This window comes from Myodes glareolus, chromosome 16, assembly GCF_982192425.1.
Source record: "Myodes glareolus chromosome 16, mMyoGla1.1, whole genome shotgun sequence".
Lineage (NCBI taxonomy): Eukaryota > Metazoa > Chordata > Mammalia > Rodentia > Cricetidae > Myodes > Myodes glareolus.
In genome coordinates this window covers 21,165,853-21,192,662 of record NC_142041.1, presented here as the reverse complement: position 1 = coordinate 21,192,662, position 26,810 = coordinate 21,165,853, and the positions used below count along the sequence as shown (strand labels likewise).

At 43.3% G+C, this 26,810-nt stretch overlaps 1 protein-coding gene across 6 annotated transcripts in view; it reads left to right on the top strand.

Annotated features, from left to right (window-relative positions):
• Positions 1-26,810, top strand: part of Znf462 (zinc finger protein 462) — a 135,056-nt gene that overhangs the window by 28,731 nt on the left and 79,515 nt on the right. For 5 of the 6 annotated variants that reach the window (XM_087897119.1, XM_087897120.1, XM_087897121.1 and 2 more), the window contains exon 2: positions 26,181-26,430. In XM_087897119.1, the coding sequence (XP_087753245.1) occupies positions 26,211-26,430 (220 nt within the window). In that variant the 5' untranslated portion in view covers positions 26,181-26,210. Of the gene's footprint in view, positions 1-23,981; positions 25,538-26,180; positions 26,431-26,810 lie in introns of those variants that run through there. The other variant, XM_085677140.2, reaches the window with a different exon arrangement.

Genomic DNA, 26,810 nt, shown 5'->3' with positions numbered 1-26,810 from the left:
TTCTCCTGCCTGGAGACGCGCCAGCGCAGGGAACAAAGAGATGATCCAAGCAACTTGCCCACTTTGATTCTTGAAGACTAAGTGGCGTCCGTAGAATGTATATCCTTGAAGTGGAGAGAAGAATTTTTTTCTCTCTCTCTCTTTTTAATAAAGAATCCGGCTAGTACAAGAACTCAAGAGTTTTAGCTAATTTGGCGAGCGTTAGGAAATAGACATAGCCGGAACTGAAAGCATGTTTGGCTGAAGAAGTTAGGGGATGGGTTTTGAGGAAAGGGAAGACTGGTTGATTTTTCACTATGTTGAAGACGAGCGCTCTTCCTGAAAGAAGGTACAAGAAGGAGTCAAAGCAGCGGAGAGCATTTTAACATTATCCACAAACCGCGAGGCCTTTGCTTTGTCATTGGGAATTCTGAAAATTTCTGGAATTCTCAGATTTTCTTGATATCTAAAAAAAAAAATCTAATGTTTAATTTCAAAATGATCTCTGACCATCCCTGTTTTTGTTTCCTCTGAGTTATCTCCGTCCTCTGAAAGTTAAGGAACAGTGATTTTTTTTTTTTTGTCCTTCCCTGTCTGTTGGCGGAGACACACAATGGGCCGCCTTTTCCCTTCTCTGTGGAAAAGAATGGAAACCCAGAGCCAGAGAAGTTCTGCGTGGATTGGCATTTCTTGCTTCTGCGTTTGAAGTTAAGATGGTCACGAGAGAGAAAAATCTTTTCTCTGCCAAGCCCAAGGAAAAGACTTTCCTTTTGGTCTTGACGCGCTTCCGCTCACAGTTATTGATCTTTCCCTGAGTCGTCTTCAGTCTGAAAACGAAATCACTTCTCTGAGCTCCTCAGCCTTCCACGCCCTTCATTATAGAAAAGGGGACGTTTTCTCGGCCTTATCTGAAGGCGCTTAGGGTATATTTTCCTGGAATTTTTTTGCTTCTTCCCTTTGGATGAATTCCCATTGTTGATCAAGCACATTCAAGAGAATTTTCCAGAGTCCTGAGAGATCTCCATCTGGGCATTCTGGTGATAAACAAAGGAAAAAAATTTTTTTTTCTTTAAAAAGAGGGAAAAACATTGAGCTTTTTGTTTGTTTGTTTGTTTGTTTTTGTTTACATTTCTCTAGTGAAGAAACTCTCAGTTTTTCTTCTTGGAATATTGGTGTTTTTAGGTTGGGTTCCATATTACAAACACCCCTCACACATACACACACACACACACACACACACACACACACAAGGAGTCTCTGTGCAGCCCCCTCCCCATCTTCCCTCAATGCATTTGCTGTTAGGAGAAGAGGACTCCATCCAGGATTGTTGATTAAGTCTTGAAGACAAGGTTTGAAATTGGTAGTGGCCCAAGGTCATGGGTAGAACTAATGAGCCATTTGAAAATTATTAGCCGCTAGTTTAATAGAATTTTAATATGAATCGCAGTGTGAGAAAATCTAGGCACAAGGTATTTGGAATGTCCCCTTTGAGGTCCTTAACTCTTGTTCTGTAATCCTGGCATCCTTCGAACTAAAGAGCAGCTCAGACAGAAGATTAAATAGTTTTCTATAGGAGCATGTAATGCAACCTTATTAGCTTTAGGCTTTTGACCATTTGTTTTTTTAAACAAAAAACGTTCTGACACCGTTAACCTCCTTGTGCAATCCGCATGGCCCCGTGTTTGTCCACTACCGCTATCACAACTGGGTAGTCTCCCTTCTTTTCACTGACTCCCCTTTCTTAGGATCGTCCTCTTTGAAGATTTGTAAGGTTTGATTGCCCCAGTGGAAAATGCCAACTGGAAGGTATTCTGCACTTGATCAACCATTCTATTTCCAAATAAGCCAGCGCCCCTCTCCATACAGCTGAATAGGCGAATGTGCTCTGGATCTGGAGGCACACCCAAGTGTGTGGGTACGTGTGCAGGTACCAATTAATTTGGATCTACAGAGCAAGGGGCTTATTTCCTCTATCAGACATCTGCACCTTACTAACCCAGAAGCTTGACATGGAGGAGAAAGGCAGGGAGCATTCCAAAGTTAATGGATTCCACAGCCGTGAGTCATCTTGGCCCCGGGCTTCTTGCTTTGGCCTCATCCTCTTCCTGCTCTCTGCCGTCTGAGGTCTGGATCTCTAGTTACTGACTTGGGAGCTGGGTGAGAAGAGAGGGGATGACACAGGTGGGAGAGAGCAAGAATTCCTTTCTCTCTTCCAGTTCCTAAAAATATACTACCAAAGCCCCCGAGGAGGGAAGCGGGGTGTTGACGAATCCGCACCTTGTATTGATGTGCAAGTCTCATTGTAAATGAGAACGGGGCCTCTCAAGACACATTGTATAAAGACACACCCCTCGGCAACCCCGTGAAGCAAGTTCTCTGTTTGACCCGCAGAGGTCAAACAACTTCCCCAAAGTCACAGAGCTGGTTGAATGCCAGTACAGAGACCCAAGCCCTGTCTTCTGATCAGCTCTTTCCAGGACACCGTGGATGACTCACCACGATCGACAGATGCTTCCTAGGCTTTTAAAGGAAGTTGGGGATATTCAGGGGACATCCTCTAACCTTGTGAGGATGTATCATCATGGAAGGAAATCTCCACGCTCTTCAGCTTAGTCCTCGGAGCCGGGAGCTGGCATGGTGTACCGTGGCTTAGATGGATTGCAGTGGTGATTAAGAACTTGACAATGATTTGGTAAGGTAACAGTTACTCACTGAAACAGCCGGGAGTGTGTCATAACTGCTTCTCTGACCCTTTATTCCACTCAGAAGTGGTGTCCTTCAGGTCCCCCCCAAACTGATGCGTTTAAAGCAACAAGTGGGCCCAGATGGAGAAGTGAAAGAGAAGCTGCCACTCGGCTAAGGAGAGGATAGAAACCGTTTTCCTTCCTCTCTTCCCCTCTCCCTCCACCCTTCCCTCCCTCTCTCCCTCCCTCCTTCCCTTCTTTGGATACTTGGTCTCACCATGCAGCCCAGGCAGGCTGACTCAAACCTGAAGCTCTTCTCTTGCCTCCGTCACCTGAATGCTTGGGTAACTGACAGGGGACACTTTTTGTGCCTAGCTCAGAAGCTATTTTCTGATGGCCAGATCACCTGCCATCTGGGTTTGCCTAACGTAATCCTCCTTGCATTTTGCAGAGAATCTAACTGTACTGCTATTCTTAGTTAGCGTATGAGAAATGTTACTTCTGTGTAGCCTGAGAGAAAGCCGAGGCTCAGACGGGTTGTGTAGCTTGCACGTGGTTGCTGATGTGTTGTGGGACAGGATGGGAACGGGAAACCAGGCTGCTTGTGCGCTTTGTGCAAAGCTGCCTGGAAACATGCTTGAGATTGAGACATGTGACCCTGAGTATTTCCAGAGGGTTTGTTAAGTCCATGGAATTAAAGGTGAAGAATTATTGATGGAACTATGTGTCCCAAGAATTCTCCCAAAGTTCCGCATTTAATCCTTGCAACAATCCCCGGAAACTTTACACTACTTACCACTTTTTAGAGGGGAGAAAATGCAAGCACAGAGCAGTCTGTCTTAGCACAGAGCAGTCTGCCTTATCAAGGTAAGACGTTTGGTGGGCGTTCAGGCTCATGCTTGTGAGCTCAGCACTTAGGAGGCAGAGAAATACTAGGGTTATATAGTGAGAGCTTTTCTCAAGCCCTTCCCTGTCTCTGCCTCCCAATAATAGTACTGGCAAGTCCAAGCAATTGTTTTGTGGGAAAGACTGGTGGGCTCTTAGCCTACGTTTGTGACTACCACATTGAGTCCTAATCAAGTCAGGTGCTAAGGTCTACAAGCTGCTCTAGTGAGCTGAAGAGAGTTTTCAGCTGAATTGGTGTCAGGGTTGATACATTCTGAAAATGTCCAGCTAGGTGATGGAATGGCAATATACATGCATTGCGCTTTAAAAAAGACCTCTGTATTGCATAACAGTAATAGTTCAATGCCCATAAAATAAAATACCATTTTTTTTTTAAATAGACGGTATCTGTTACTCATTGCTCACCATCTTAAGGAGAATGGAAATGTTTCTCAGGGAAGACGGTCTATCATCAGACGTAATTAGATTAACATTTTAAATCTCCTCAGAAATTTGGCTGCCTGAGGTGACTGCTACAAGGTGGGGACCTATGAGAACTCTAGAATAAGTACCTTGTTCAATGGGATCCTTCAAGGCTGCTGGTCTGTGGAGTCCATTATGGTGGTCCTGAGGCACACGTGTCTGTTGGACGCTTGCAATGTGTCAAGTCTGGGTTGATGTGTTTGTTCTAAGCCTGAAATACACTGAATTTCGAAACTTACTAAAAAAAAAAAAAAGAAAGAAAATATACCTTATATGTCTTTATACTGGTTGAAGGAATAATATTTTTGGATAGTTACACCTGTTTCTGGCTCCTAGAAATTTTGAAAGTTTGTGTTTGTGTGTATGTGTGTCTGTACACAGCTTGCAGTGTTGACTTAGCTAATTCTCCTTTCTAGTTAAATAGGAAATATATGGGAACGTAGTTTTCATGGGCCTTTCAACTGTGTGCCTGACCTATTTCAAACTGTCTTTTTTGTTTTGTTTTCTTTTGCTTTGTTTTTGGAGACAGGATTTCTCTGTAGTTTTGGAGCCTTCCCTGGAACTAGCTCTTGTAGACCAGATTGGCCTCGAACTCACAGAGATCTGCCTGTCTCTGCCTCCCTGGTGCTGGGATTAAATGTGTGCGCCATCACCGCCTGGCTCAAACTATCTTTTAAAACGCAGTTAAAAGCATAATTTTTCTTCTATCACAAAGGACATACTGTGTTTGACATATATTTTAAAAAGCCAGGCTAGGCTGCATCTCTAGATTGTCTACAGAGTGGCGATCTGGTTAACAGATGGAGTTGACTCAATGTTAGCTTTTGTGCATTTTCCTTTCTAACTATCTTGTAGGCTTCACCTTTCTCCTTGGCCCCCAGTGCATCTTTCTAACCCAGACTTAGTTTATCTCATCCCTGGACAGCCATCTCGGCAGCTGCTTGGGTTGCCTGTGTCTTCCAGAAGTCCTCCATAGCTCTGCCTTTTAATTTCCAGGACACAGGGACCATTCTACTACTTTCCTCTAATTAAGACTGATAAGTGGTCCCTGTTGCTGTCCAAACATAGGCTGGGAAAGGAGACTGGCATTTGAGACTGTGTAGATGGTATCTTCTTCAGTCCTGTTCTTCGGATGAACAAACGGTGTTTGGTATTTTGCCTGAGGTCAAGACGGTAGTTGGAACTAGGTCCTATTAATCTTCTTTGCTAAAGACCTGGCTATGGTCTTCTGTCTTTGTTGTTGCTGTTTGTTTCTTTGCTTCCCAAGACAGGGTTTCTCTGTGTAGCCCTGGCTGTCCTGGAACTCACTCTGTAGTCCAGGCTGGCCTCAAACTCAGAGATCTGTCTACCTCTGCCTCACTAGTGCTGGGATTAAATCTGTGTGCCACCACTGCCAGGCAAGATCTTTTGTCTTTTAAAAACATTTTGCTCGTGTTTTTTGAATTTGGATTTTTGTTGTTACTTTTATTTAGAGTCCAACTTCAACTCCCAGCTTGGTCTTGATTCTCCTACCTTGAGTCTCTCAGTTGCTGGTATTTTAGGTATGTACTACCACACCCAGCCTCAAGAATTTTCAGTCTTAAAACCCACCTTCCTACCTTCAGTCCTGGTGTTTCTCTTCCCAGTTGCCCAGATTGGCGCCCTTCACTCTGTCTTTGTATTGGGAAGGTGTACCCATCATAATCTATACTTTACTTAAGAGTGCTTAGAAGTCTTCATTTGCTATGTTTTGGGTGGTCGGTCTTGATTCCAGTATATTTTAACTTCTGTACCAGAAAAGACACACCTTAAACCAGTCTTTGTCTGCCTTTTAAAAAATTTCCCATGCCTGGAATTATCCTGACAGGCCCACACATATTCCATAAGGGAACGGTGTTGGCACATGGTAGCCCATCAATAAGTCATCGGTTTGGGCTGGATTGGAAATGATTTTTTTTTTTTTAATGAAGGTGGAGAGGCTCTAGGTCAAAGAGTTCCTCTTCAACGTCTCTAAATGTGAGATGGGGTGGAGTTTGGCAATGATACTACACTTCAAAGCCAGACTTGGCCTCATTGAATCTCAGATTTCCCGCCTTGATCTCAGGATCTCCTTTGTGGGATGAGGTGAGCGTGGTTGCTGTCCCACATAGCTTAAGAGGGTAATATTGCTTCTCAGGTTTCCTGGAGAGACATTTAAGGTGTTTCTGTGAGTTTTGAGGTAGATGGTCAAGAATATGGTCCCAGAAGAAAAGAGTCTCTGTAAATCCTACCCCGCCCCCATGTGCATGATGGAGCAAAGGGGAGTGTGAGGTGGAAGATCGATCATTGGAGTCCACTGACTGATTAAAATGGAAGTTCACTTGTGCGCTCCTTCCACATCCTCCGATCTCTGTTACGAGGCACGTCTGGTGTGGGCTGAAGTTTATGAAGCCTGCTAGCAGAGCACCGAGGTTGGTCCATCTGCTAATAGGCAGTTAGTGTTCTGTGGTCAGTCTTGGCTGTGCCATTTTGGTCACGTGACCTTGTTATTGTGTGAACTCATAAAGTATTTAAGCACCAAAGTGATCACACACCCCCACATTCGCTAAGATGTGGGCTGCCTGGCTGGCCAGCCATTTGTGGACCTGGAGTTGTGTTTTTTGTCGTTGTTGTTGTTTAGTTTTGTCTTTTTTTTTTCAGAGAGAGCTGAGTTAGCTTGTTTGCTTAGTTCTCAGTGAAAACACTTAAACTTTAAAAAGGTTTTCCAGCTTGTAAAACCCACACACTAATAAAAAACTACAAACATTATTGAAGCTGCAGTTCAGACAAAGGGAAAGTACTTTGCAACTCCATGCTGAAGACTCACTGTTGAGGGCTTGGGGCCCGTGTCTCCAATTATTTATATACTCGTGTGTGTTATTGTGTTTTTAATAGTAAAAGACTGGGCTGTGTTTTCCAACTTAGAAATTAAGGGGAAGTCAAGATTTTGGAGTGCAGGAGCTAGCTATTTGGGGTCCTCAGCTACAATGACTTAAGCTTCACCTACTCTGCCTTGAGCCTTGTCTATCAGTGACCTCATTCTTAATTCGTTATGTGGATCTTAGTGTTTCGAGCAATTCCACAGAAATGAATTGTTACGAGTCCTTTCCAGCCCCGGCGAGTCTCATCCTCCAAATGGACTAGTCTCTTGGAATGCAGTCATGTTGTATGAGTGAAAGTTAGATTTTGTGAGGACACCCTTTGTCTGAAATGTCATTGCTAGAGGCAGGAGCAGTAGAAAGGGACCGAGTAATGTGCCCAAGGACGGAAAGAAGGAGGACAGAGGTAGAGACACATCATTAAGTCCCACACTGCCAAATGTGTCTCAAGTCTTCAAACAAGGGTGGCATTGAGGCGAGGGAGGGAGATGACACGTCCTTGAGAACAGGGAACAAGGCCTCAGAAAGGCTTTGCTGATCTGCCCTGGAATGGCCTGTAGTCACCAGGCCTCTGATTCATGGCCAGATGGGACCTTAGCTGTGCTCCTTACCATGCCCCACGCTGCACCCCCACCCCAACACACACACACACACACACACACACACACACAGAGCCTGTCTGTCTGCTTTAATGTGCTAGGAGCGTTTCCCAACATTTGTGCCTCTTTAGAACAAAGTTCCCTTGAAACCAAAGTTTGCATTTTGTGTGTGTGACGTGTACCCTTAAATCTACGATCGAACTGTAGCTCCCATTTATTTCCGCATGATGGAGGGACAAAACGCAGGTTCTAGAACTGCGGCTAGAGCTGGGGTTGATCAGCTCTAGTTCTGCTCTCAAGGAACTCAGTGTTTGTGTGGGGAAGACACATAGACAGGGCTGTGTAGAAAAACGCATGTGAGATTCAGGGTCACCTAGGAGCAGTCTTAGCATAGCTTTGGGGTACCAGAAAGGGCTTTGTAGAATGGTACTCAACTGGAAATTATTTTACCCGATTAGGGGGCATTTTGTGGTGTCTTTGGGGAGATCAGTAGATGTAATGATGCCTATTATTCCTGGCTCAAATGTAGGCGCTCCTGGCATCTAATGAGTAGCTTCTAGAATGGGATTGCTAATGTCCTCAGTGCCCAGAGAACCCTCCAAAGAAGTAGTGATCTGACTTCCGCTGACAAGGGAGGACTGAGGTTGAGAAGCTATGCTCTAAACTGAGTCTAAAGGATACGTGTGAACTGGTGGTGCTGGGGGACTGAAGAGTTAAGGTGTCCAGGGAAGGAGTTATTTAAAGGAAAACGGGCTTTTTTGGAGCATACTACACAAACAAGGGTTTAGCAAGGGATTGAAGTCAGGCTAGCCTATCATTCCTCCTAAGAAGGGTGTTCTTGACCCTGGCAGATAGAAAAGTCAGTGGTAGAGGATTGGAATCCAAGGAGCACAGAAGCAGTTTGTTTTAAAAAAGAAATAATTAATAGTAATTATGGCGATTATAATTTAATCTTTGCTTCTGCCAAAGAATGATGCAGAAAGCTTTACATTCATCATCTAGATCATTCTGTACAGCAGCCCTGTGACATATGCGTCTCCCTGCGTAAGTGAAGACGTAGAGGTTTGAAGAGTTTCGTGTTTGTAATAGTTTATAAGTTATGGAGTTTAAGCTGGGCAGTGTGAGCGTGCTTTTAATCCCAGCACTTGGGAGGCAGGTGGATCTCTGTGAGTTCAAGGTCAGCCTGGTTTACAAAAGCTAGTTCCAGAACAGGTACCAAAGCTACAGAGAGAAACTCTGTCTCAAAAAAACAAAACAAAATGTTATGGAGATTAGAGCTAAGTCAGGGTTTCTTATTCTGTCTACAATCAGGAAGCTCCAGATGAAGCAGTGAAGGAACAGCAGCCCAAGTCTGGTAATCACTTAGAACGGAAATGGGAGTGTACCTTCCCTTGTGGCAGGACGTGTACAGGGTGGGAGGCGTGTCTGGAGGATCAGACAAAGACCATGGAAAATGGACACCTCTTTCAAAACCATGCACTGTGGTGTGGAGACAGACTCAGCTCTGCCAACATCTGGCTTTCCAGCTGAATTTTCTGAGGCACCTATCTGTGGCTATGTGAAGAGAATTTGAAGGAGAATTCTCATCTACTCTGTTCTGGATCAGAGGAAAAACAAATGGATTGTGAACTTTGGCCAGTTTTCCCTCTACCTTCTTGAATCCCTTTGAGATGGAACTGGAATATCGTTGTTCTTTTTCGTGGAAATCAAAGCCTTTTAAAGGGATTGTAGCAACTTGTTGGTTGAGGCTTGAGGTTTACCAGGTATCAATTGAAAATCATGTTCATGACCCGAAGGCTAGATTATCTGAATACAGATTTTCTGCGATAATGAGGTTATTAGAGACCTGGAGGTCCAGGTTGCAAATGGAATGCGAGGTGGCTGGAGGAGTTGAAATTCCCCGATGGCTAGTCTTCTCACCAAATTACCCTGGTTTGTGGACGTATTTTACTTATTGTAAAGACTAAATTCCTCAGCTCATTTCATAGAATTTCACATCATTTCCTGGCATTGGACAAAGGTACCCCCCCCCACTACTTAGTTTTCTGTCTCTTTTCTGATAGAAATGTATTATTGACCAGTATTTCCACAGCATGCAGACAGTGCAAATTCTTACCTGGTTTCTTTCATCTACTCTTGTTTGCTGGATTATAGATCTCCCGGAGTCCTCCATAATCTCTAACATCAATGCTCAGCAAGAGACTAGCCTCGAACCCCCGATCCTCCTGCTTCTGCTTCCTTAGTTCTGGGATTACGACCACAGCTAAGGATGATCTTGAACTCTTTCTTTTGCCTCTACCTTCTAGGTGCTGGGAGTATGCGTGGTACCAGGGGTTGAGCTCAGGGCTTCATGCATCTAGGAATATACTCCATCAACTGAGCTACACCGCCAGTCCTGTGGTTTATCAATGTATAAATTTTGACTACAAGATGTCCTCTAAGTTACCCTTTTTTTTTTTTTTTGGTCAAATTCCACATTTAGGTTTGTACCCTTTTAAAACTTATAGTCTCCTTTTCAGATTTTGTGATTAGCTGAAAAATTATTCAGTAGAATATTAAAAATAATTACCCGAGTGCTCGGGAATCTGCCTCCTTTCCCCTTAGCTCTATTGCAAATAGGAATGATAGATGCTCTTCTTGATTTGTCATTTATTACCTCTCAATTTGGGCATTAAGGACTTCCGGGAGCCTCCATGGGCACTTGAAATCCTCCGTCAATATCCCACAGATACTTGAAAAACACAAAAGTGTGTTTTCTGTTTCCAGGATCTAAAATTTGAAATGTATCTCTTAACTCAATTTTATTAATGATATTAATTATATCCTTAGTTGTCTTTCTCCATGCAGTCTATTAAATGCTTATACCTATGTCTTGTATCTGTTGCCATTGTTTTCCTGTCTAATTGGTGCTGTTAGGTGGGCACAGATTTTCATTGTAAACCTGCATTGTGGACTGTGCTCTTACATTATAGAGAATTTGTCTCTGTCATCTGTCTTTGGCCATGGATAATACTGAAGAGAGGCTCTATTTATTTTATTGTCCTTCTTGATACGTCATCACTCTCAAACTTTGTGTCATTTGATTATATGTATTCTTCTATAAACAGAACGCAATTAGAGTTTTAGTTTTTCATTTACTCTGGGATACTCTCCAGAGAAGGGGCAATCCAATTAACACATATCAACAGAACTCGCACACTTGAACTTGGTTAACCGTCTACATTCTCGTTTTATTTCCGCTGAATCTTCTTTGTCTTCTGCCTTTACACCACCATCCACGTTGTCTTTGATTTCCTCCCTCTGGTGATTGAAAAGTTACCTAATTTGTTTTATTTTATTACTAATTAAACATTCATTTTAATTAGAGCACTTATACTTTTATCTGAAGTCTCATGTAATTAGGTATTTATTTGTTTTGATTTTTTTTTTTTATTGTCAGTACTTCATTATCCCAGGCTGACCTCAAACCTGCTGCACGGTGGAGCATGAACTTGAACTTCTTATTCCCCTGTTTTCACTTCTTGAGCACTGAGATTTTAGGAATGTGCCTCTACATAATTTTACGTAGTGTGGGGAGTCAAAGCCAGGGCTTCGTGCATGTTAGGCAAGAACTCTACCAGCTGAGCCACAGCCCGACTCCTTTTCCCCTTTCATGAGTTTTATTAACTTCACTATCAGCTATTTACGTAACACTCCGTATGGGTTATGACTATTCACCCAAATATGGTTACCCTCTTCACGCCTCCTTGCCATTTTATTAAAATATTTTGAGGATTTTTTTTTAACCTTGTATATACTTTGGGGGCTATTACAGAATCATTTATTATTATCATTCAGTTAAAAGTTTATATTTTGTTCGCAAGTATTATAAATCATTTGATTGTGGTTGAGAGTGTAGGCGGACTCAGTGCACACGGCCTCTACTAATTTGAGCATTCCCTCTTGAAATCTCGAGTTGGGAACTTTTCTTTGGCTTGAGTGTACCGCTTACCAGTGAGTACTTTTTAAAAATTTTGTTTCATCTCTGTGTGGGTGTGTGCACATGAGTGCAGGCCTCTGACAAGGTCAGCAGTATCAGGTTCCCAAGTGTAGTTGTGTGCAACCCAGTGTGGGTGCTGGGAATCTAGGTCTGGCCCTTGCAAGAGGTACACTCCTGTTTACCTCTGAGCCATCTCTCCAGTGCCCCGAGTAGCACTTTGAAAAGGAGTTAATCGCAAAAACGCTATTGTCTTCTGTTTTCAGTTTTATTAATTTTGTACATGGTGGGCATTTTAGTTGGGGTCTGACGACACGGGTCCTAATTCTTTTTGTCTCAAGCCTATGCAGACACTGCTTCACTGTTGGCCATTGCTGAAGGTCTCAGTGAAAAACCCAAAGGCCACACTTAGCATTTCCCCTGTATGTCCCAAAGTGACTAGAGTTTCGTGTTTCCCCTTTGAAGCCCCGATCACCACGTGTCTCAGTTTTGACGACTCTGCATTACTTTTTCCAAGAGCGTCAGCCACTCTGCCATCTTAACTGTTCTTTACCCCCAGATCTGAGCATGTTTTGCTTTGTTTTGCTTTGCTGTCGGCTTCTAGACTACTTTTCATCTGTCTCCTGGATCTCTGCTCAGCCCTTATCTGTCATCTTTCCTACCTGCTTTCATCTGCGTGCCCCCTTCCTTTGCCTCTCGCGCCGTGTTCTGAAGACTGTTTCCCATATCATCAACCTTGTTTTGGGTGTGCCGATTGTTCCTCTTCTAACTTTCATATATTTGTGAGTTCTCCAGTGGTATTATTTGTGGCATCAGTTTCTTTCTTCAAGTGCCAGCTGCCTTTGATCTCATTCCGATGTCTTATCATCTCATCTTTGATCTCATCCTCCATCGGCTCTCTGTTAATTGCTGTATATAATAATTTTCTTCTGTGCCCTGTTCCTCCCGAAGAGAGTGCTCATTGGTCTTTTCCGTGCCATTTCTTCCTTGTACCCTCCCGCAGGATATTTTTCTTTAACTTGTTGATTGAGATATAATATTAGAGCCGTTTTTGACCCCTCCCCCACCCCTACATTTTCTGGGTAGTAAAATCTTCTTAAGCCCAGCTCAGTTCTCCCCAAAGTGTGAGTTTGAGGTTGAATAGTTTGTTTTCTTTTGGAGTCCTCCAGCAGTCTAAGAGGGATGCTGGTTGTGTTGTAAGAAAGAGCATGGCTTATGATTTGTCTCTGAACTCTAAGTTTAAGCTCTGTTCCTTTCTATTTTCCCTTAGCCAAGCTTTGGTTGGCAGCAGCACCCACCTCCCCTGGAAGTTCTTGGCTGGATTGATGCATAGACCCTTCTTATGACGAATTTGCGAACACCTTTGTGTTTTCTGGAGTTTCTTATTGACAGTTTAGCCTTGTGTTGCTGTGTTAGTCAGACATCAGCCCACCTGTCCTGGGGAGAAGGCTCATTCATCACAAAGGCTTCCATTATGGAAGATTCTAGAGTCCTGAGGCTTTACACAACTCTTAGAAGTATTCTGATCCTTCCATCACCCAGTCTTTTTGTTGTTGTTGTTTATTTGTTTTTAGTTTTTCAAGGCAGGGTTTCTCTGTATAACAGTCCTTGCTGTCCTGGAACTAGCTCTTGTAGACCTTGCTGACCTTGAGCTCCCAGAGTTCCGCCTGCCTCTGCCTCTGGTTTGCTGGGATTCAAGGCCCGTGCCACCACCACCCGGCCTCTTGCTGGGTCTTTAAAACTGTCTAATTATTATTCATTTGATCGCATTTGTCTTGGGATGTTTCTTTTGATAATGTAAAGAAATATCTGTTTGCTCCAGATGGGAATGACATTGTCCAACCAAAGTGAGAAGTTCAGCTAGGTGAACCAATGTGTTTACTGAGAGGCACATTTATAAGAACTTGAGGGAGCTATTCTCCTGAATAGCTAGTGTGGTACCCTTGGCCAGCCTTCTCCCTTCTTTGTAGGCCTCCTAAACCCCTGTGGTGCAGGAGGTCTGAGAGAAGTTGCAGGTAGCACCTCTGGGGAGTGTTCAGTCTAATCCCTTTCCCAGGTTGTGAAGGTCAACTCTTTCCCAGTTCCTCAGATCCAGCCATTGCTTATTGTCTTGCTAATTTTGTTGTAAAGGGGAAAGGAACAGCCTGAGGGTGGGGATTTCCTCAACTGGTCTTTGTGGTGCACAACTTTAATCCCAGCACTCCAGAGGCAGAGGCAGGTAGATCTCTTGAGTTCAAGACCAACCTGGTCTACCAAGTGAGTTCCAGGACTGCCAGGGCTACACAGAGAAACCCTGTCTGGAAAAACAAAGCAAAACTAAAACAACAGAAAGAAAGAACGCAAGAAAGGAAGGAAGGAAGAAAGGAAGGAAGGAATGCTACGTTGCAGTGAGTTTGAGATGAAAATATGTACTTTGACTTGGCGAGAGTTACCCACAATGCTCTGGTGTTATTGGTCTCAATGGCTCAGTGGATAAACCACTGGGAAGCTGTCTTCCTTGCCCGATGTCTCTAACCGCGCTTCTGCTTTCTGCCTTCCATGGGTCTGACCCTAATATTTCCTGGTGTCCCTAAGGCTCTCTCAGCCGAGCTCTTCAGTGACTTTGTTGACAGAGCACATTTTCCGTAAGAAACAAAACCATGCTTCTCACAGGGTGGATTTGGCAGGCATAAAAGCTCCTCCATAACCTTGCTCTGATTCCGTGAACTTGGAGTCTGAAGAAAGATAATTCAGTGCTACAGCGCTCCTTCCTCTCTCCGTACCTTTGTCAGCAATTTTCAGTCTCCCTATGTGCTTTCCAAAAGGATGAACGCGCTGCTTGCACGCCTAAGACGGTCTTTGAATACGCAACAGGTATCGCACCTTTCCAGGGTCTGAATTCAGAGCAGAGGAAATGCTGTTAATAAGCATGTACGCCCTTACTGCTTGCTGACTTTCGTTCTCAAATTTTGGATTTCAAAAGTCCTGGGAAGTCTTGGATAGGTTACTTTTCTTAAGATTTCCGTTTATGGTCTGAAAGAGGAAGATGTTGAAGTAGGTTGGACTAGCTAGTCTTTTAAGATTTCTTGTCTAGTAAATGTTCTGAGCCTGCAGATAGTCAGTTTTTAGAGCAGATTCTTCAGGAAGGCTCATAACATAGCTTTGGAGGAGGAGCTGCCCCTACATAAATGTGCCCAGCTTTCCTCTGCTGAAAACAGTGTCTTTGTATAAGGGGGAGAAATGCTTCTCGGGCGAGAATGCTTTGTAAGGAAGCATAAAGCAGTGTAGTGGAGGCATGGTCCCCAGAGTGGCACAAATGTCTATCAATTCAGACAGCTTAGCAGTGGTATATCTACATGAACTGAACAAGGCTACTGGAGATTCCTTTTCCAGGGAAGAAGTCTCGGAATTCTTAGTATGTCAGTAATCTCCCAATGGCTGTAATGTGGCTTCAATAGTTTTCTTTTTTCTCTTCAGTTAGCTTCCTTGGGTTGGAGTATTCCTTCTAGTACTTTCTGTAGGGCTGGATTTGTAGATAGGTATTGTTTAACTCTGGTTATGTCATGGAATATCTTGTTTTCGCCATCAATGGTGATTGAAAGCTTTGCTGGGTATAGTAGTCTTGTATCCGTGATCTCTTAGTGTCTGCAGCATGTCTGTCCAGGACCTTCTGGCTTTCATGGTTTCCATTGAAAAGTCAGGTGTAATTCTGATAGGTTTGCCTTTATATGTTACTTAACCTTTTTCCATTGCAGCTCTTGATATTTTTTTCTTTATTCTGTATGTTTTGCTTTTTTTAAAATGTTTTTTTTTAGTATATTTATTTATTATGTATACAATAGTCTGTCTGTGTGTCTGCCTGCAGGCCAGAAGAGGGCACCAGACTCCATTAGAGATGGTTGTGAGCCACCATGTGGTTGCTGGAAATTGAACTCAGGACCTTTGGAAGAGCAGGCAATGCTCTTAACCGCTGAGCCATCTCTCCAGCCCTATGTTTTGCTTTTTAATTATTATATGGCTAGGGAACTTTTTTGATCCAGTCTATTTGGTGTTCTGTAAGCTTCTTGTACTTTCATTAGTTTTATTGATTTTTTATTGCTCTACATTTTTCTCTGTTTCCCTCCCTGACTGCCCCCTCCCCTTCACCCCTCTCCCAAGATCCCCATGCTCCCAATTTACTCATGAAATCTTGTGTCTTTTTCTACTTCCTATGTAGATTAGATCTATGAATGTCTCTCTTAGGATCCTCATTGTTGTCTAGGTTCTCTGGGATTGTGATTTGTAGGTTGGTTTTCTTTGCTTTATGTTTAAAAACCACAGTTTATCACAGGGAGTACATGTGATAATTGTCTTTCTGGATCTGGGTTACCTCACTCAAAATGATGTTTTCTAGCTCCATCCATTTTCCTGCAAATTTCAAGATGGCTTTTTTTCTGCTGTGTAGTATTCCGTTCTGTAAATGTACCACATTCTCCCTATCAATTCTTCGATCAAGGGGCATTTAGGTTGTTTTCAGGTTCTGGCCATGACAACAATGCTGTTAGGAACCTAGTTGAGCACAAGTCCTTGTGGCATGGTTGAGCATCCTTTGGTTATATACCCAAAAGTGGTATTACTGGGTCTTGAGGAAGGTTGTTTCCTAATTTTCTGAGAAATTGCCATACTGACATCCAAAGAGGTTGTCATTCCCACTAGCAATGGAGGAGTGTTCCATTTACCCCACAACCTCTCCAGCATAAGTTGTCATCAGTGTTTTTGATCTTGGCCATTTTTATAGGTATAAGATGGAATCCCAGAATTGTTTTGATTTGCATTTCTCTGATGACTAAGGATGTTGAACATTTCCTTAAGTGTCTTTCAGCCATTTTAGATTCCTCTGTTGAGAGTTCTCTGTTTAGGTCTGTACTCCATTTTTTAAAATTGGATTATGTGTTCTTTTGGTGTCCAATTTCTTGAGTTCTTTGTATATTTTGGAGCTCAGACCTCTGTCTTATGTGGGGTTAGTGAAGATCTTTTCCCATTCTGTAGGCTGTCGTTTTGTCTTGTTGACTGAGTCCTTTGCTTTACAGAAACTTTTCAGTTTCAGGAAGTCCCATTTATTAATTGTTTCTCTCAGTATCTGTGCTACTGAAGTTATATTTAGGAAATGGTTCCCTGTGCCAATGCATTCAAGTGTACTTCCCACTTTCTCTTCTATAAGGTTCAGTGTGGCTGGCTTTATGCTGAGGTCTTTCATCCATTTGGACTTGGGTTTTGTGCATGGTGATAGATATGGATCTATTTTCATTCATTCATTTCATGAGATGATGGGGGCAGAATTGGCTCTGGTGGGAGTCACTGCTAGTGACACGGGGTTTGCAGATGCTAATGGCCAGTCTTCTGTGGTATGTTCGACTCTGGTCTTTTGGAAGCTCTGACTCATTTATTCCCTTCCATGACTTCAGTTCAACTTCTATTTGCTGTATGTCTGTTGTACTGAATAACTCTGTCCCCAGGACTGAACATAACAGTGTGAACAAGACAGATGTGGAAAACATAGACAGGCCTGTTTTCAGTCGGTTCATTTATTAAGGACATAACCATCTGAAATACTCTACTTCGGGGGTGTCTGGTGTGCCAGTGGGGCATTAAAGATGGGGATCAAACCAGAAGCAAAGGAAATAAGGACGCCTGAGAGAAACTGAGCTTGTGCAGTCCTGGGAAGGGCATCTCATGGGGGTAGGTGGTGCCTAACGTTAGATGGGTTGTCTTGTCTGGAGAAGACCTTGAAGACAGTCTTTGAGTGTATATGTGAATGATGGAAAGACAGTCACGGGATGATAGAAAAAACAACCCAATGAACTCAATCAGCAAAGTGGCTTTTCAGATATGAGAAAGAAATCTTGTAAAACTGGTATCTTATATAAAAAGGTTGAATATCATTGTCTAATCTCTTAGTTTAGCCAAACGATCAAAGGAAGAGCCTCAAAAGACTTGCTCAAGCTAAAGATGGCAGGCAGAGACATCACACTACTATCACTCTTTGGTTTTAGTGACCTGAGAACAAATTCTTTAATTGGTTGGATAGGCATTCCTGTAGGCTCACCTGCCAGCTCTTTCTTTCCTCTTTCTCTTTAATAGCACAGTAGTGAAGCAGACAGCATATCTAAGTTTTTTGGATAGAAGTGGGGCTTATCCTTAAAGGTTTTTGGAATGTGGGGCTTGGCCAAGTGTCTAAGCACAGTAGTGTTTCCACGGGGTCATAAAGTCCATAGAGTTTCACAGGCAGACATTGAGCTCTCTTGGTAGTTCTTGGGGGACAAGACAGCAGTTGGCCGGAGCAGATTGATGTGGTGAAAAATATATTGGGAATTGTTAGAGAATAAATATTACTTAGCTGTCAAAGACAGTCTCCTCGTGGCCCCTCGTGACTGGGTTGTTAGAGGGCTTGTTTGCCATGGACAAAGTTCTGGTTCCATAAACCAAGCATGGTGGTGCACAAGTATAATCTTAGCACTGGGGAGGTAGAGTCACGAGGGTCCAAAGTTCAAGCTCAACCTTAGCTTTGTAGTGAGTTTAAGACCAGCCTGAAACTCCTTCTCAAAAAGCAAAACAAAACAAAACAAATCCAAGAGAAAAAAAAAATCCCAAATCCCATTTATTATGTACCCATAATAAATCTCTTATGTAATTAAATAGTATGTTGTTTTTGTTTTGGTTTTGTGAGGTTTTTTGGGGGGGGCTGCTAATTTGATAAAGAAGGAACACAGTCTACTGAAAGACTCTGCTATGCTATGGTAGAAGCCAAGAGAAGATCAATATATGAACCAAACAGATATCCCATCTTAGAATGATTTGTAAATAAGGACTGAACCTTGTTTGAGGGCCCTGTAGACCCAGCCACGGCTTGGCCTTCCAGTAAGCACGCTGCCTAACCCTGTCTATTCTTGATCTATGAGCAGCCCTGTTTTGTCATGCTTAGTGTTGTGTTAGAAAAGAAACCTGACTGAAAGGGCGATTTTGTTATGGCCTAACTCTTTCAGGGGAGATTTGGGTCAGTTCTCATGTAAAGAGTGTATCTAGTTTGATGGTTTCTTTATAATTATTAAGAAATCCTGAGTAAATTGGGAACATGGAGACCATGGGAGAGGGTTGAAGGGGAGGGGAGTGGATGGGAGGGGAACAGAGAAAAATACATAGCTCAATAATATAAAGTTTAAAAAAAAGAAATTAAAAGCTGGGCAGTGGTGGTGCACGCCTTTAATCCCAGCACTTGGGAAGCAGAGGCAGGCAGGTGTCAGTTCGAGGCCAGCCTGGTCTACAAGAGCTAGTTCTGGGACAGGCAGGCCCCAAAATCTACAGAGAAACCCTGTCTCAAAAAACCAAAAAAAAAAAAAAAAAGAAAGAAAGAGAGAAATTAATATGCTTTTAATTGACATATAGTGATTGTACATATTATGGGGTGTGTAGTGTGATTTTTTTTTAAAATATGTCCGTGTTGATCCTATTGGGGCCAGTGGCATATCTATTTCTTCACCTGTATTATTTCTTTGTATGGCAACGTTTGGAATCCTCCCTATTATATTTATTGGAGAATTTTTAATTAGCTATTGTCTGCTAAAGTTACCCCACAGTGCTATATATAAGATTAGAAGTCATTCCACCCAGGGCCTGGAAGTTGCTCAAACACTGGTGTTTAGCATGTATGAGAGCCTGTGTTTGATTCTTAGCACCAGGAAAAAATAAGCTTTATCTTTGCACCTCTATTCAACCTTGCTAACTGTCTTCTCCCCACCTCTACCCCAACACCCTTCTCAGGATCTGTCTCTGTGGTAAACTTTAGCTTTCACATCTAAGAGACAGTGTGGTCTTTATGATCTTCCATCCCATCCATGTCACACATGAACTTATCCAAAGTGTTTTTTTTCAATTTTTTTGAGCAAACAGCAAGTGAACAAATCTCCCAAGAGGTTAGATTGGGAGTGTGGCGCCTTGCCCAAATAAAAGAAGCTCCTCAGACAAATCTTTCTTATATACGCCACAAGTCAGCACCCGCTCCCCATTATTACCTTTGAGTTACAATAGATACATAGTAGGATGGTTTCCTTCATTGACACCCGAGTGGAGAGTTGATGTCGCTGTGTGTGACTGGGCTTTAAGAGCCAGGAGCAGTTCAGTCTGTGAGGGCTCATCCAATGTCCCAGGCCAGTGGAAGATGGCTTTCACTGGAGGTTCTGCTTACTTTGTGTCTTAATCAGCTTGGCAATAAAAACCCAGCAACTTGCCTGCAACTTCCCTTTAATTTTACAATTTTTATAATGAGAGTCCTTATATTGTGCAAAGTGCGTGTAGAAAACCTAGCCCGCATTCTGAGGACTCTATAAACGAACACTGCAATTTCCTATCTCTGCCATTTGGGTGAGATTTGGCTCTGGAAAAGAGAAATCAGTTGTCTCTTGTTTGAAATTCGAGGGTAAGAATGAATTCAAAGTTTTCAGAGAACTTCCCTGTGAGCCCATGGCATTTCAGGGAATCCTTCTGGCCTCATCACTTCTCATTTATTTATTTGACACCAAGAACATTTTCCCGTTATTTGAAAGAACACGATGAGCCAGGTTCTGATTTTTTTTTTTGTCCTGGTTGCATTTTGAGAATTTTGGTGTGAGAGAGGCATCTTCATTTTGTTTCTAAACTACATCTCAAGACAATGGCCCCAGACACTTCTCAGAACTAAGAGTTACCTGGTGAACAACAGGTTCACCTCCATAGACAATGAAGTCTAAAGCTGCTAAGATACCACCCAGCTTCCTCTCTTTCTTTTCTTGTCCTTTCCCTCTTTTTATCTTCGTGTTCAGTCCACAGGCTTCCTTTGCTAAGGACAGGAGTGTTGGCAGACTGCCTATTGGCTCGGTTGGCCTCAGTTAGCCTTATATCATTGCAAAGGAATGCCTGAATTCTCCACAAGGTCTGTAGTATCGTTCTGTACAAGACACTCACTGCCCGCTTTCGTAACAGGTTGCTTGGCCAGGATCACTTCTTGCTTACATAGCTGACATTTTTTTTTAGCTACTTAAAGTTCGTCTCTTGATGCTCATCTCTTTTTAATGATGACCTCCACAGGTGTTCGTTGTAAAATATTACTCTGGCATGCTCTATGACATTGGAAACTTTATTTAGCAAAGCAATCCTAAAATAAGAGATAACTTGGAGACTCTCATCTTTGTGCAGAAGGTGGCTGGGTTGTTAATCTGCTGATTTGCTTGTTTTCGACGATGTGTTTGTATACAAGGTCCTGCAGATGGACAAGATTGGTCATGTACCACGGAGGCTGCATGCATTGGCAGGATTTGGTCTCAGGGTATTTCCTGCTACTGTTTCCATTCGGTTTCACATGGGGGGTTATGTATGTGACTGCAAATTTTTCTCTTCTCAAAATTTGTTTTTGAAGAACAGCTGTGTCTCCCTTCTGAATCCCTTAATTATTTATCCTCCCTGATAAGTTAAACCTTCCGTTAATGTGGTAAATTGCCAAGAGCACACAGAACTGCTTAGATCATGTAGCAAGCTGTATAAACATTTGATAGGACATTTGAAGACGCCACATGCTGAGCCACGATCTATACGACTACCGAATGCTGTGGGATCAATGAAGGGAGCCCGGCGTTGGCCTCCTTTGTTGCTGTTTTCTTAACTAACATGGGAATGGCATACACACCAGTTGTGCTGCTGATTCAGGGCAGGCCTGTCCTAGGTCTTGCTGAACCATTAGAGATCAAGTTCAACCAAAAAAATTAGCCAGTTCACAAATACATGCTCATAATATATGGATAGCTACAATATGCATATGAAATATGTGCTTATCTGATGAGACAACCAGTATTTGTAGCTGCATTCTCTCACTACTGGTTCTGAAAGAGATACCACCACAGATTCCCAATTAGTACTGCTGAGAAAGAGTCTTTCAATGGTTTTAAATAAGTAGACCTCTTACTTTGGCCCCAGCAAGAGCACATGATTAATAACGACACAAAACACCCTTCATTGCCAAGAGTAACAACCCCGAATTTACAAATTTGTCAGTCTCCATCTTATTTGACGTCTCCATCTTATTCTTAGGTTCTGGGCTTGCTACTAGAAATATCAGCCTATTCCATCTCCTAACCCGTTGACCTCATTGTGTGAATAGCCTCTGACCTGTAAATACGCAGTTTTTCGGGGGGGGGGGTGGTTAGGTTGCTGATTTTTCTGTATTTCTGGCCTGACTGTTGGAAGATTTATGCACCCTTTCTATTGCCTATCTTCTCCTCTCGGATGATTCACGCTTTTCCTGAGGGGAAAGGAAGAGAAGCAAGGACAAATAGCAGGCGTTAACTCGAGCCCTTCATTAGAATTGTGACTGAGGAGGTCAGGGGGAGTTCGCTATCTTCTAAATGAAAGTAGGTTTCTGGAGTGGACAGAGAAAGAGCACCTTCTGGCATATCTGGATCTGGTTCTCAAAGGCTTTGAAGGTTATAATTAGTTGCTACTTAATCACATGGCTGTGGGGCTTCACAGCTTCGTTTCTGCTCTGCAGTCCTGTGGTCAGAGAGAGGATTAGACAGGCAGGCCTGGGTGTATTTATTTGGCCACTTCCTGGAGGCAGTTAAAGACCACCTTCTACTCTTAGCCATTAGGCTAGAAGAGGAGCATTGGCCAAGCTGACCTGGACAAGGGTTGAAAGTGTCAGGCTCTTGCGAAGGCTGTGGAGCGGCAAGGACACCTCCAGGTTCCAGCGACGTGTGAGCTTGGAAGGATACACAGTGACACTGCGGTTTGACTGCTTTTTCCTCCCCAGAAGGAAAGCCTGGTGGATCCCGAAGTTCTTAGCACCGGTGGGTGGACAACGGCATCGATGAAAATTAGGGTTGAGGTGGAGAAAATGCAGGATGTGTCCGCGTTACCCCTTTCTTCGTTCCTCTGTGTGTTTCCCAGACCTCTAGCATGGACTGTCTGTCTTCGAGACATTGCTAAACATAGAGAATGGATTTGGGAGTTTCTCATTTGAACACTGCACTTTGAACTCAGAACTTTTCAGGGTGAAGCAAAGAAGTCATTCATGAAAACTAGTCTGAGGAACCCTGATGGCTTAGGGTTTCCTGGACAGAGAACTGGTCACTGGGGGTGAAGGGCATTTTAGAAGGAAGTCTCCTTGCTGCTTCACAGGTGTTTTATCAACCGTGGCATTAGATGTGGAGCTTCTATCTGAAGGAAGAGAATTTGACCTTAAGGAGCCTGGGGATATGGCCCTGGGAGGGACAGGAGGTGGGGGATGTCTGTTTGGTTTATATAATGATCCTCTGACTTTTAAAAACAACATTTTTTTAGTTGCTTCAGAGACTTCAATTTTTCCTCTTGATTTGATTGTGCCAGTTTGGTAAAGTGAGAAAAAGACGGTTAGTCTCATACTCGCGTGTGTTATTAAATGAGGTAAATAGGAGAGCCAGGCCCTTCACTTCACAGGGTTAGCAGCAGGCACTTCCTAGGTTAGTCTTTTCCGGTTGCTGCACTTCTGAGTCGATGAAACAGTCAAAGATACAGGCTCCCCATCCCCCCCCCCATGTTATTGACTTCTTAGAGGATTATGCTCTGCTCCACAAACATACCTCCTGACTGACGGATGGATGGGTCATCCCCACGTTCAGCATGCTTGGTGGCTGTCCTTTCCTACCGCCCCGCTGCTCTTGTGGGTTTGCCCGTGTGTACGTCTACAGTCTCATAAATATATCAAGTTCCTTGGATTGTTTGGGCCACGCCAGCCATTTCTGTTTTCTTCTCCTGTCGGCATTCAGGAGCGCCGTGGACACAAAGACAAAATGGCTTTCCAAGTAGGCTACATTCTCATTTCCGTATTGGTACGAACAGCAGATTGAAGGCCACTCAGCTCTACCTGCTGGTGGCCACATGAGCTGCCTGGAGATTAACCTCTTCTAAGACTCTGAGCTATTTTTGAGGTCAAGACTGCAACAACATTAAAGCTAGAACCCATTAGAAAATCACTTTCATCATCTCTTTCTTTTTCCAAATCAGTGGCTTTTTTTCCCCCTTCTGATCTTATAACCCTTTAATCTCCTTTGTAGCAGAACAAGGAGACTGTTAGTGTTTGCCTCCAATGAGGTTAGCATCCTTGATAGATAACAGCTTCAGAAGACACCATGATATTAGAGGAGTGTGTGGAGAGACGAACCTCATCTCGAGGTTGGGCTGCCTCCATGCTGAAGGTGCTCCGCTCTCCTGGACCATTTTTGTGGATGGTTTGTGCAGAGTTAGGCTCAAAGTCTCCAAAAGAGACGCAGCAGAAAGCCCTTTGTTGCATTATTTCTAAAGGCTTGAAGTTTGGAAGGGAAGGGATTTTGTTTTCCTCTGAGCTACACAATGGAGCTTTCACAGAACCTCTTTTAAAAGGAATAGCTACAGCCTTTGTGTTGAAGGGTGTGTCTTTTGGCAGGGTCTGCTGATGCAGACAGGCTGGCTGGTGATTAACAAAGGTCATTAGACTTTGGAATCTGGCTAGCTGCCTCGGATGGTACGTCTTCTGTGTGGGGAAGGACGCCTCCCAAGAAACCAAGGCATTCTGGAGGTCCCCTCTCCAGGACACCCCTAAGTCTGCTCCAGGGACGTCCTGATCTAACTAGGATTCTGCTAGGACGAACGGACCAGCCTATCAGTCATGGAATAAAAGAGCCTTTGGAGATCTTGGTGAATGGCATTTGAGGAGGAGAAAGGTGCTGCTTTTTCGGGAAGAAATGAAAACAGTTCTTTCTTTGTTGGGAAGAGCAGAGCCTAGGAGGAGCCCAGCCTGCCCTTGTAGCGTTTCACTGGTGATTGTCAGCCTAGCAGAATCCAAGAGAAGCCATGTTGTGCACGGAGGAGAGAGGCTCTGGGCTAAAATGGCTGCTCCTTCAGCTCAGAGGACTAGGGCAGCTTAGTGAGTCTTAGAGGTTCAGTGACGCAGGAGCTCCTATCTCCTGGAAGTGTGATAAACACATTCAGCAGAGCTGTGGCTTGCTTGGCTGAGATGAAAGGACTAAGCTTGGGGGATGGGGAGTGCGCATTGGATGATCTGCCCTTTTTTTTTTTTTCCCTGTGAAGCATTCTAAATGCAGGAGTCGTCTGCACCATGGAAAAATTTGTTTTCAGGTCTAATGGACTGTGCGGAGGGAGAAGTGGGGTGGGGCCTCGGTGACTGCTGTAATTTGATCCAGAGCTGATAGCAACCTCTTCCACACAATTTAGGCTGGTGCTCAGACATAAAAGCTGGTGGATCTGGAATATTGAGACTTCGTTAGCTGAAAGGACTCTGGTGCCCAAGTTCAATGTTTATTGAAATAGGGATAAATTGCTGGGGGAAAGAAGAGGAGGCAAAATAGCTGTCTCCGTCTCGCTCTGCAAAGCCCTGTCCAGAACTGAACTTGGGCGGAACTTGCTTTAGCAGGCTCCTGGCCGAAGCATTCTTTGATAGAAAACCCTCACGCCCAGGCTCCTTGCACTCCACGGACACATCGTGACTGGACTTTGTTCCTCCAGCAGAAATCACGTGACTTTTATGTGCGGCATAGAAAGATTTGGCTGCAACTTGAATTCTTAAGACACTTGGAGCTGGATGACAATGACTTTGTAGGGCTTGGGATGCACTTCATGTAGTGACTTTCTCGTTCAGATATTAACCGACTGTCTCCACGTAGGAACATATGCTCACATAGGAAGAACTGCATGGTGGGACTTTGTGTAGAGTTCGCATGAAGCTTTCCATAGATTTTAGTCACACAGCAAATTACCGAATAAGACAAATGGACCACGTTTTGCTTTACTTCGCACCAGGCTCCCAGGTTGATTTTGTTGTTGTTTTGTATCCAAGTGTACACGTGATGCTGGTAAAAGGGGATGGAGGGGAAAAGGAAAGCCTTGATTCAGAAGCCCCTCTTCAGAACTACTAGTCTCTGTGGCAAAGTACAATCCGAACCCCGAAACTGAACTGTCATCTAAAGTTGGCTGCTTGGAAATCTCATGAGAAATATTTTATGACCTAATTAGACTGGAGAAGCTGTTAGGTTTTAATTGGTAGGTAGTAAAAGAGCGAATAACCATTTACCTCATGGGTGAGAGCTGCATTATTTGGGGAAAGAAAGAAAGAAAGAAAGAAAGATGTGAACCCCAGTATCAATAAAGTTATTAAAAGAATAAAAGCAGCACTAAAAGCCACAGCCATTTCTAAGAACCAATCCTATTAGCATTTGGTGTTAAAACACTAATGTAGTAAGATGGAAGTGGAGAAAAGAAATGGAAATTTCCTTGCCCTTTTCTGGGTATGTCCACTTTCCTTCTAAGAAGATTCTAGTTCAAAAAGAAAAGGTCCAAGGAGAAATCAGAATCAATATTAAGTTACCTAGGATTCTGAATATGGTGGAGAAACTAAAAAAACGGCACAAACTTTTGAAGTATTAATGTTTCCTTGACAAGTGGCATTTGAAGATCTGTCATACCAGAAAACATTTATCTGGGGTGTCTTTCCTTTGAAGTTAGGAAATCAAGGACTTTGTCTCTGTGGCATCTGATTGCCTTTCTGTGGCCAGTGTTCGAGTTGGCAAAGAGGAGCAGGAGAAATGTACTGATGTTGGTTTTCGTTTCCTTTATGAGTCTGTCGCCTCTCGAGGTTTGTGGCGAGCGCCCTCCTCGTGATGCCTCATTCTGTCTTCTGCCTCAGGTTCCTGATGTGAGAGGGTAGCCCCTGATCATGGAGGTTCTTCAGTGTGATGGCTGCGACTTCCGAGCCCCGTCGTATGAAGATCTCAAGGCACACATCCAGGATGTCCACACAGCGTTCTTGCAGCCCACGGATGTTGCAGAGGACAATGACGACGAGCCACCATCCGGGTCCATGAATGCTAGCAACCAGACAGAGGTGGAGTTTTCTTCTATAAAGGATGAGTTTGTGATTGCGGAAGATTTATCAGGTAATCCTACACTAGACTTACATGTCTGAGAGAGCTTAATTGCTCTTCCGTTAAGATGATGACGACAATTATTATTATTATTATTATATTGTTATTAACTGGAAACCATAGTTCTTATGTGCAGCTTCTGTATTTTCTTACTCCCTGTTAGCTAGTTTTATTATTTAGCTGTCATTTTTCCTTTGGTTATCCTAGGTGATGATCCCTGTAGTGTCCCTGTGTGTCCTACTTTTAAGTTTGAAAACAAAGAATCTTGGAAAGTTCTAGAATACATCCTACAGTTGATGAAAGTTGTCTTTATTCTGTACCTAAAGCTATCTATGATATCTTCACTGTTAGCGCTCTGTGGATAGTCTTCAGGACTTCATCTTGGGTCATTG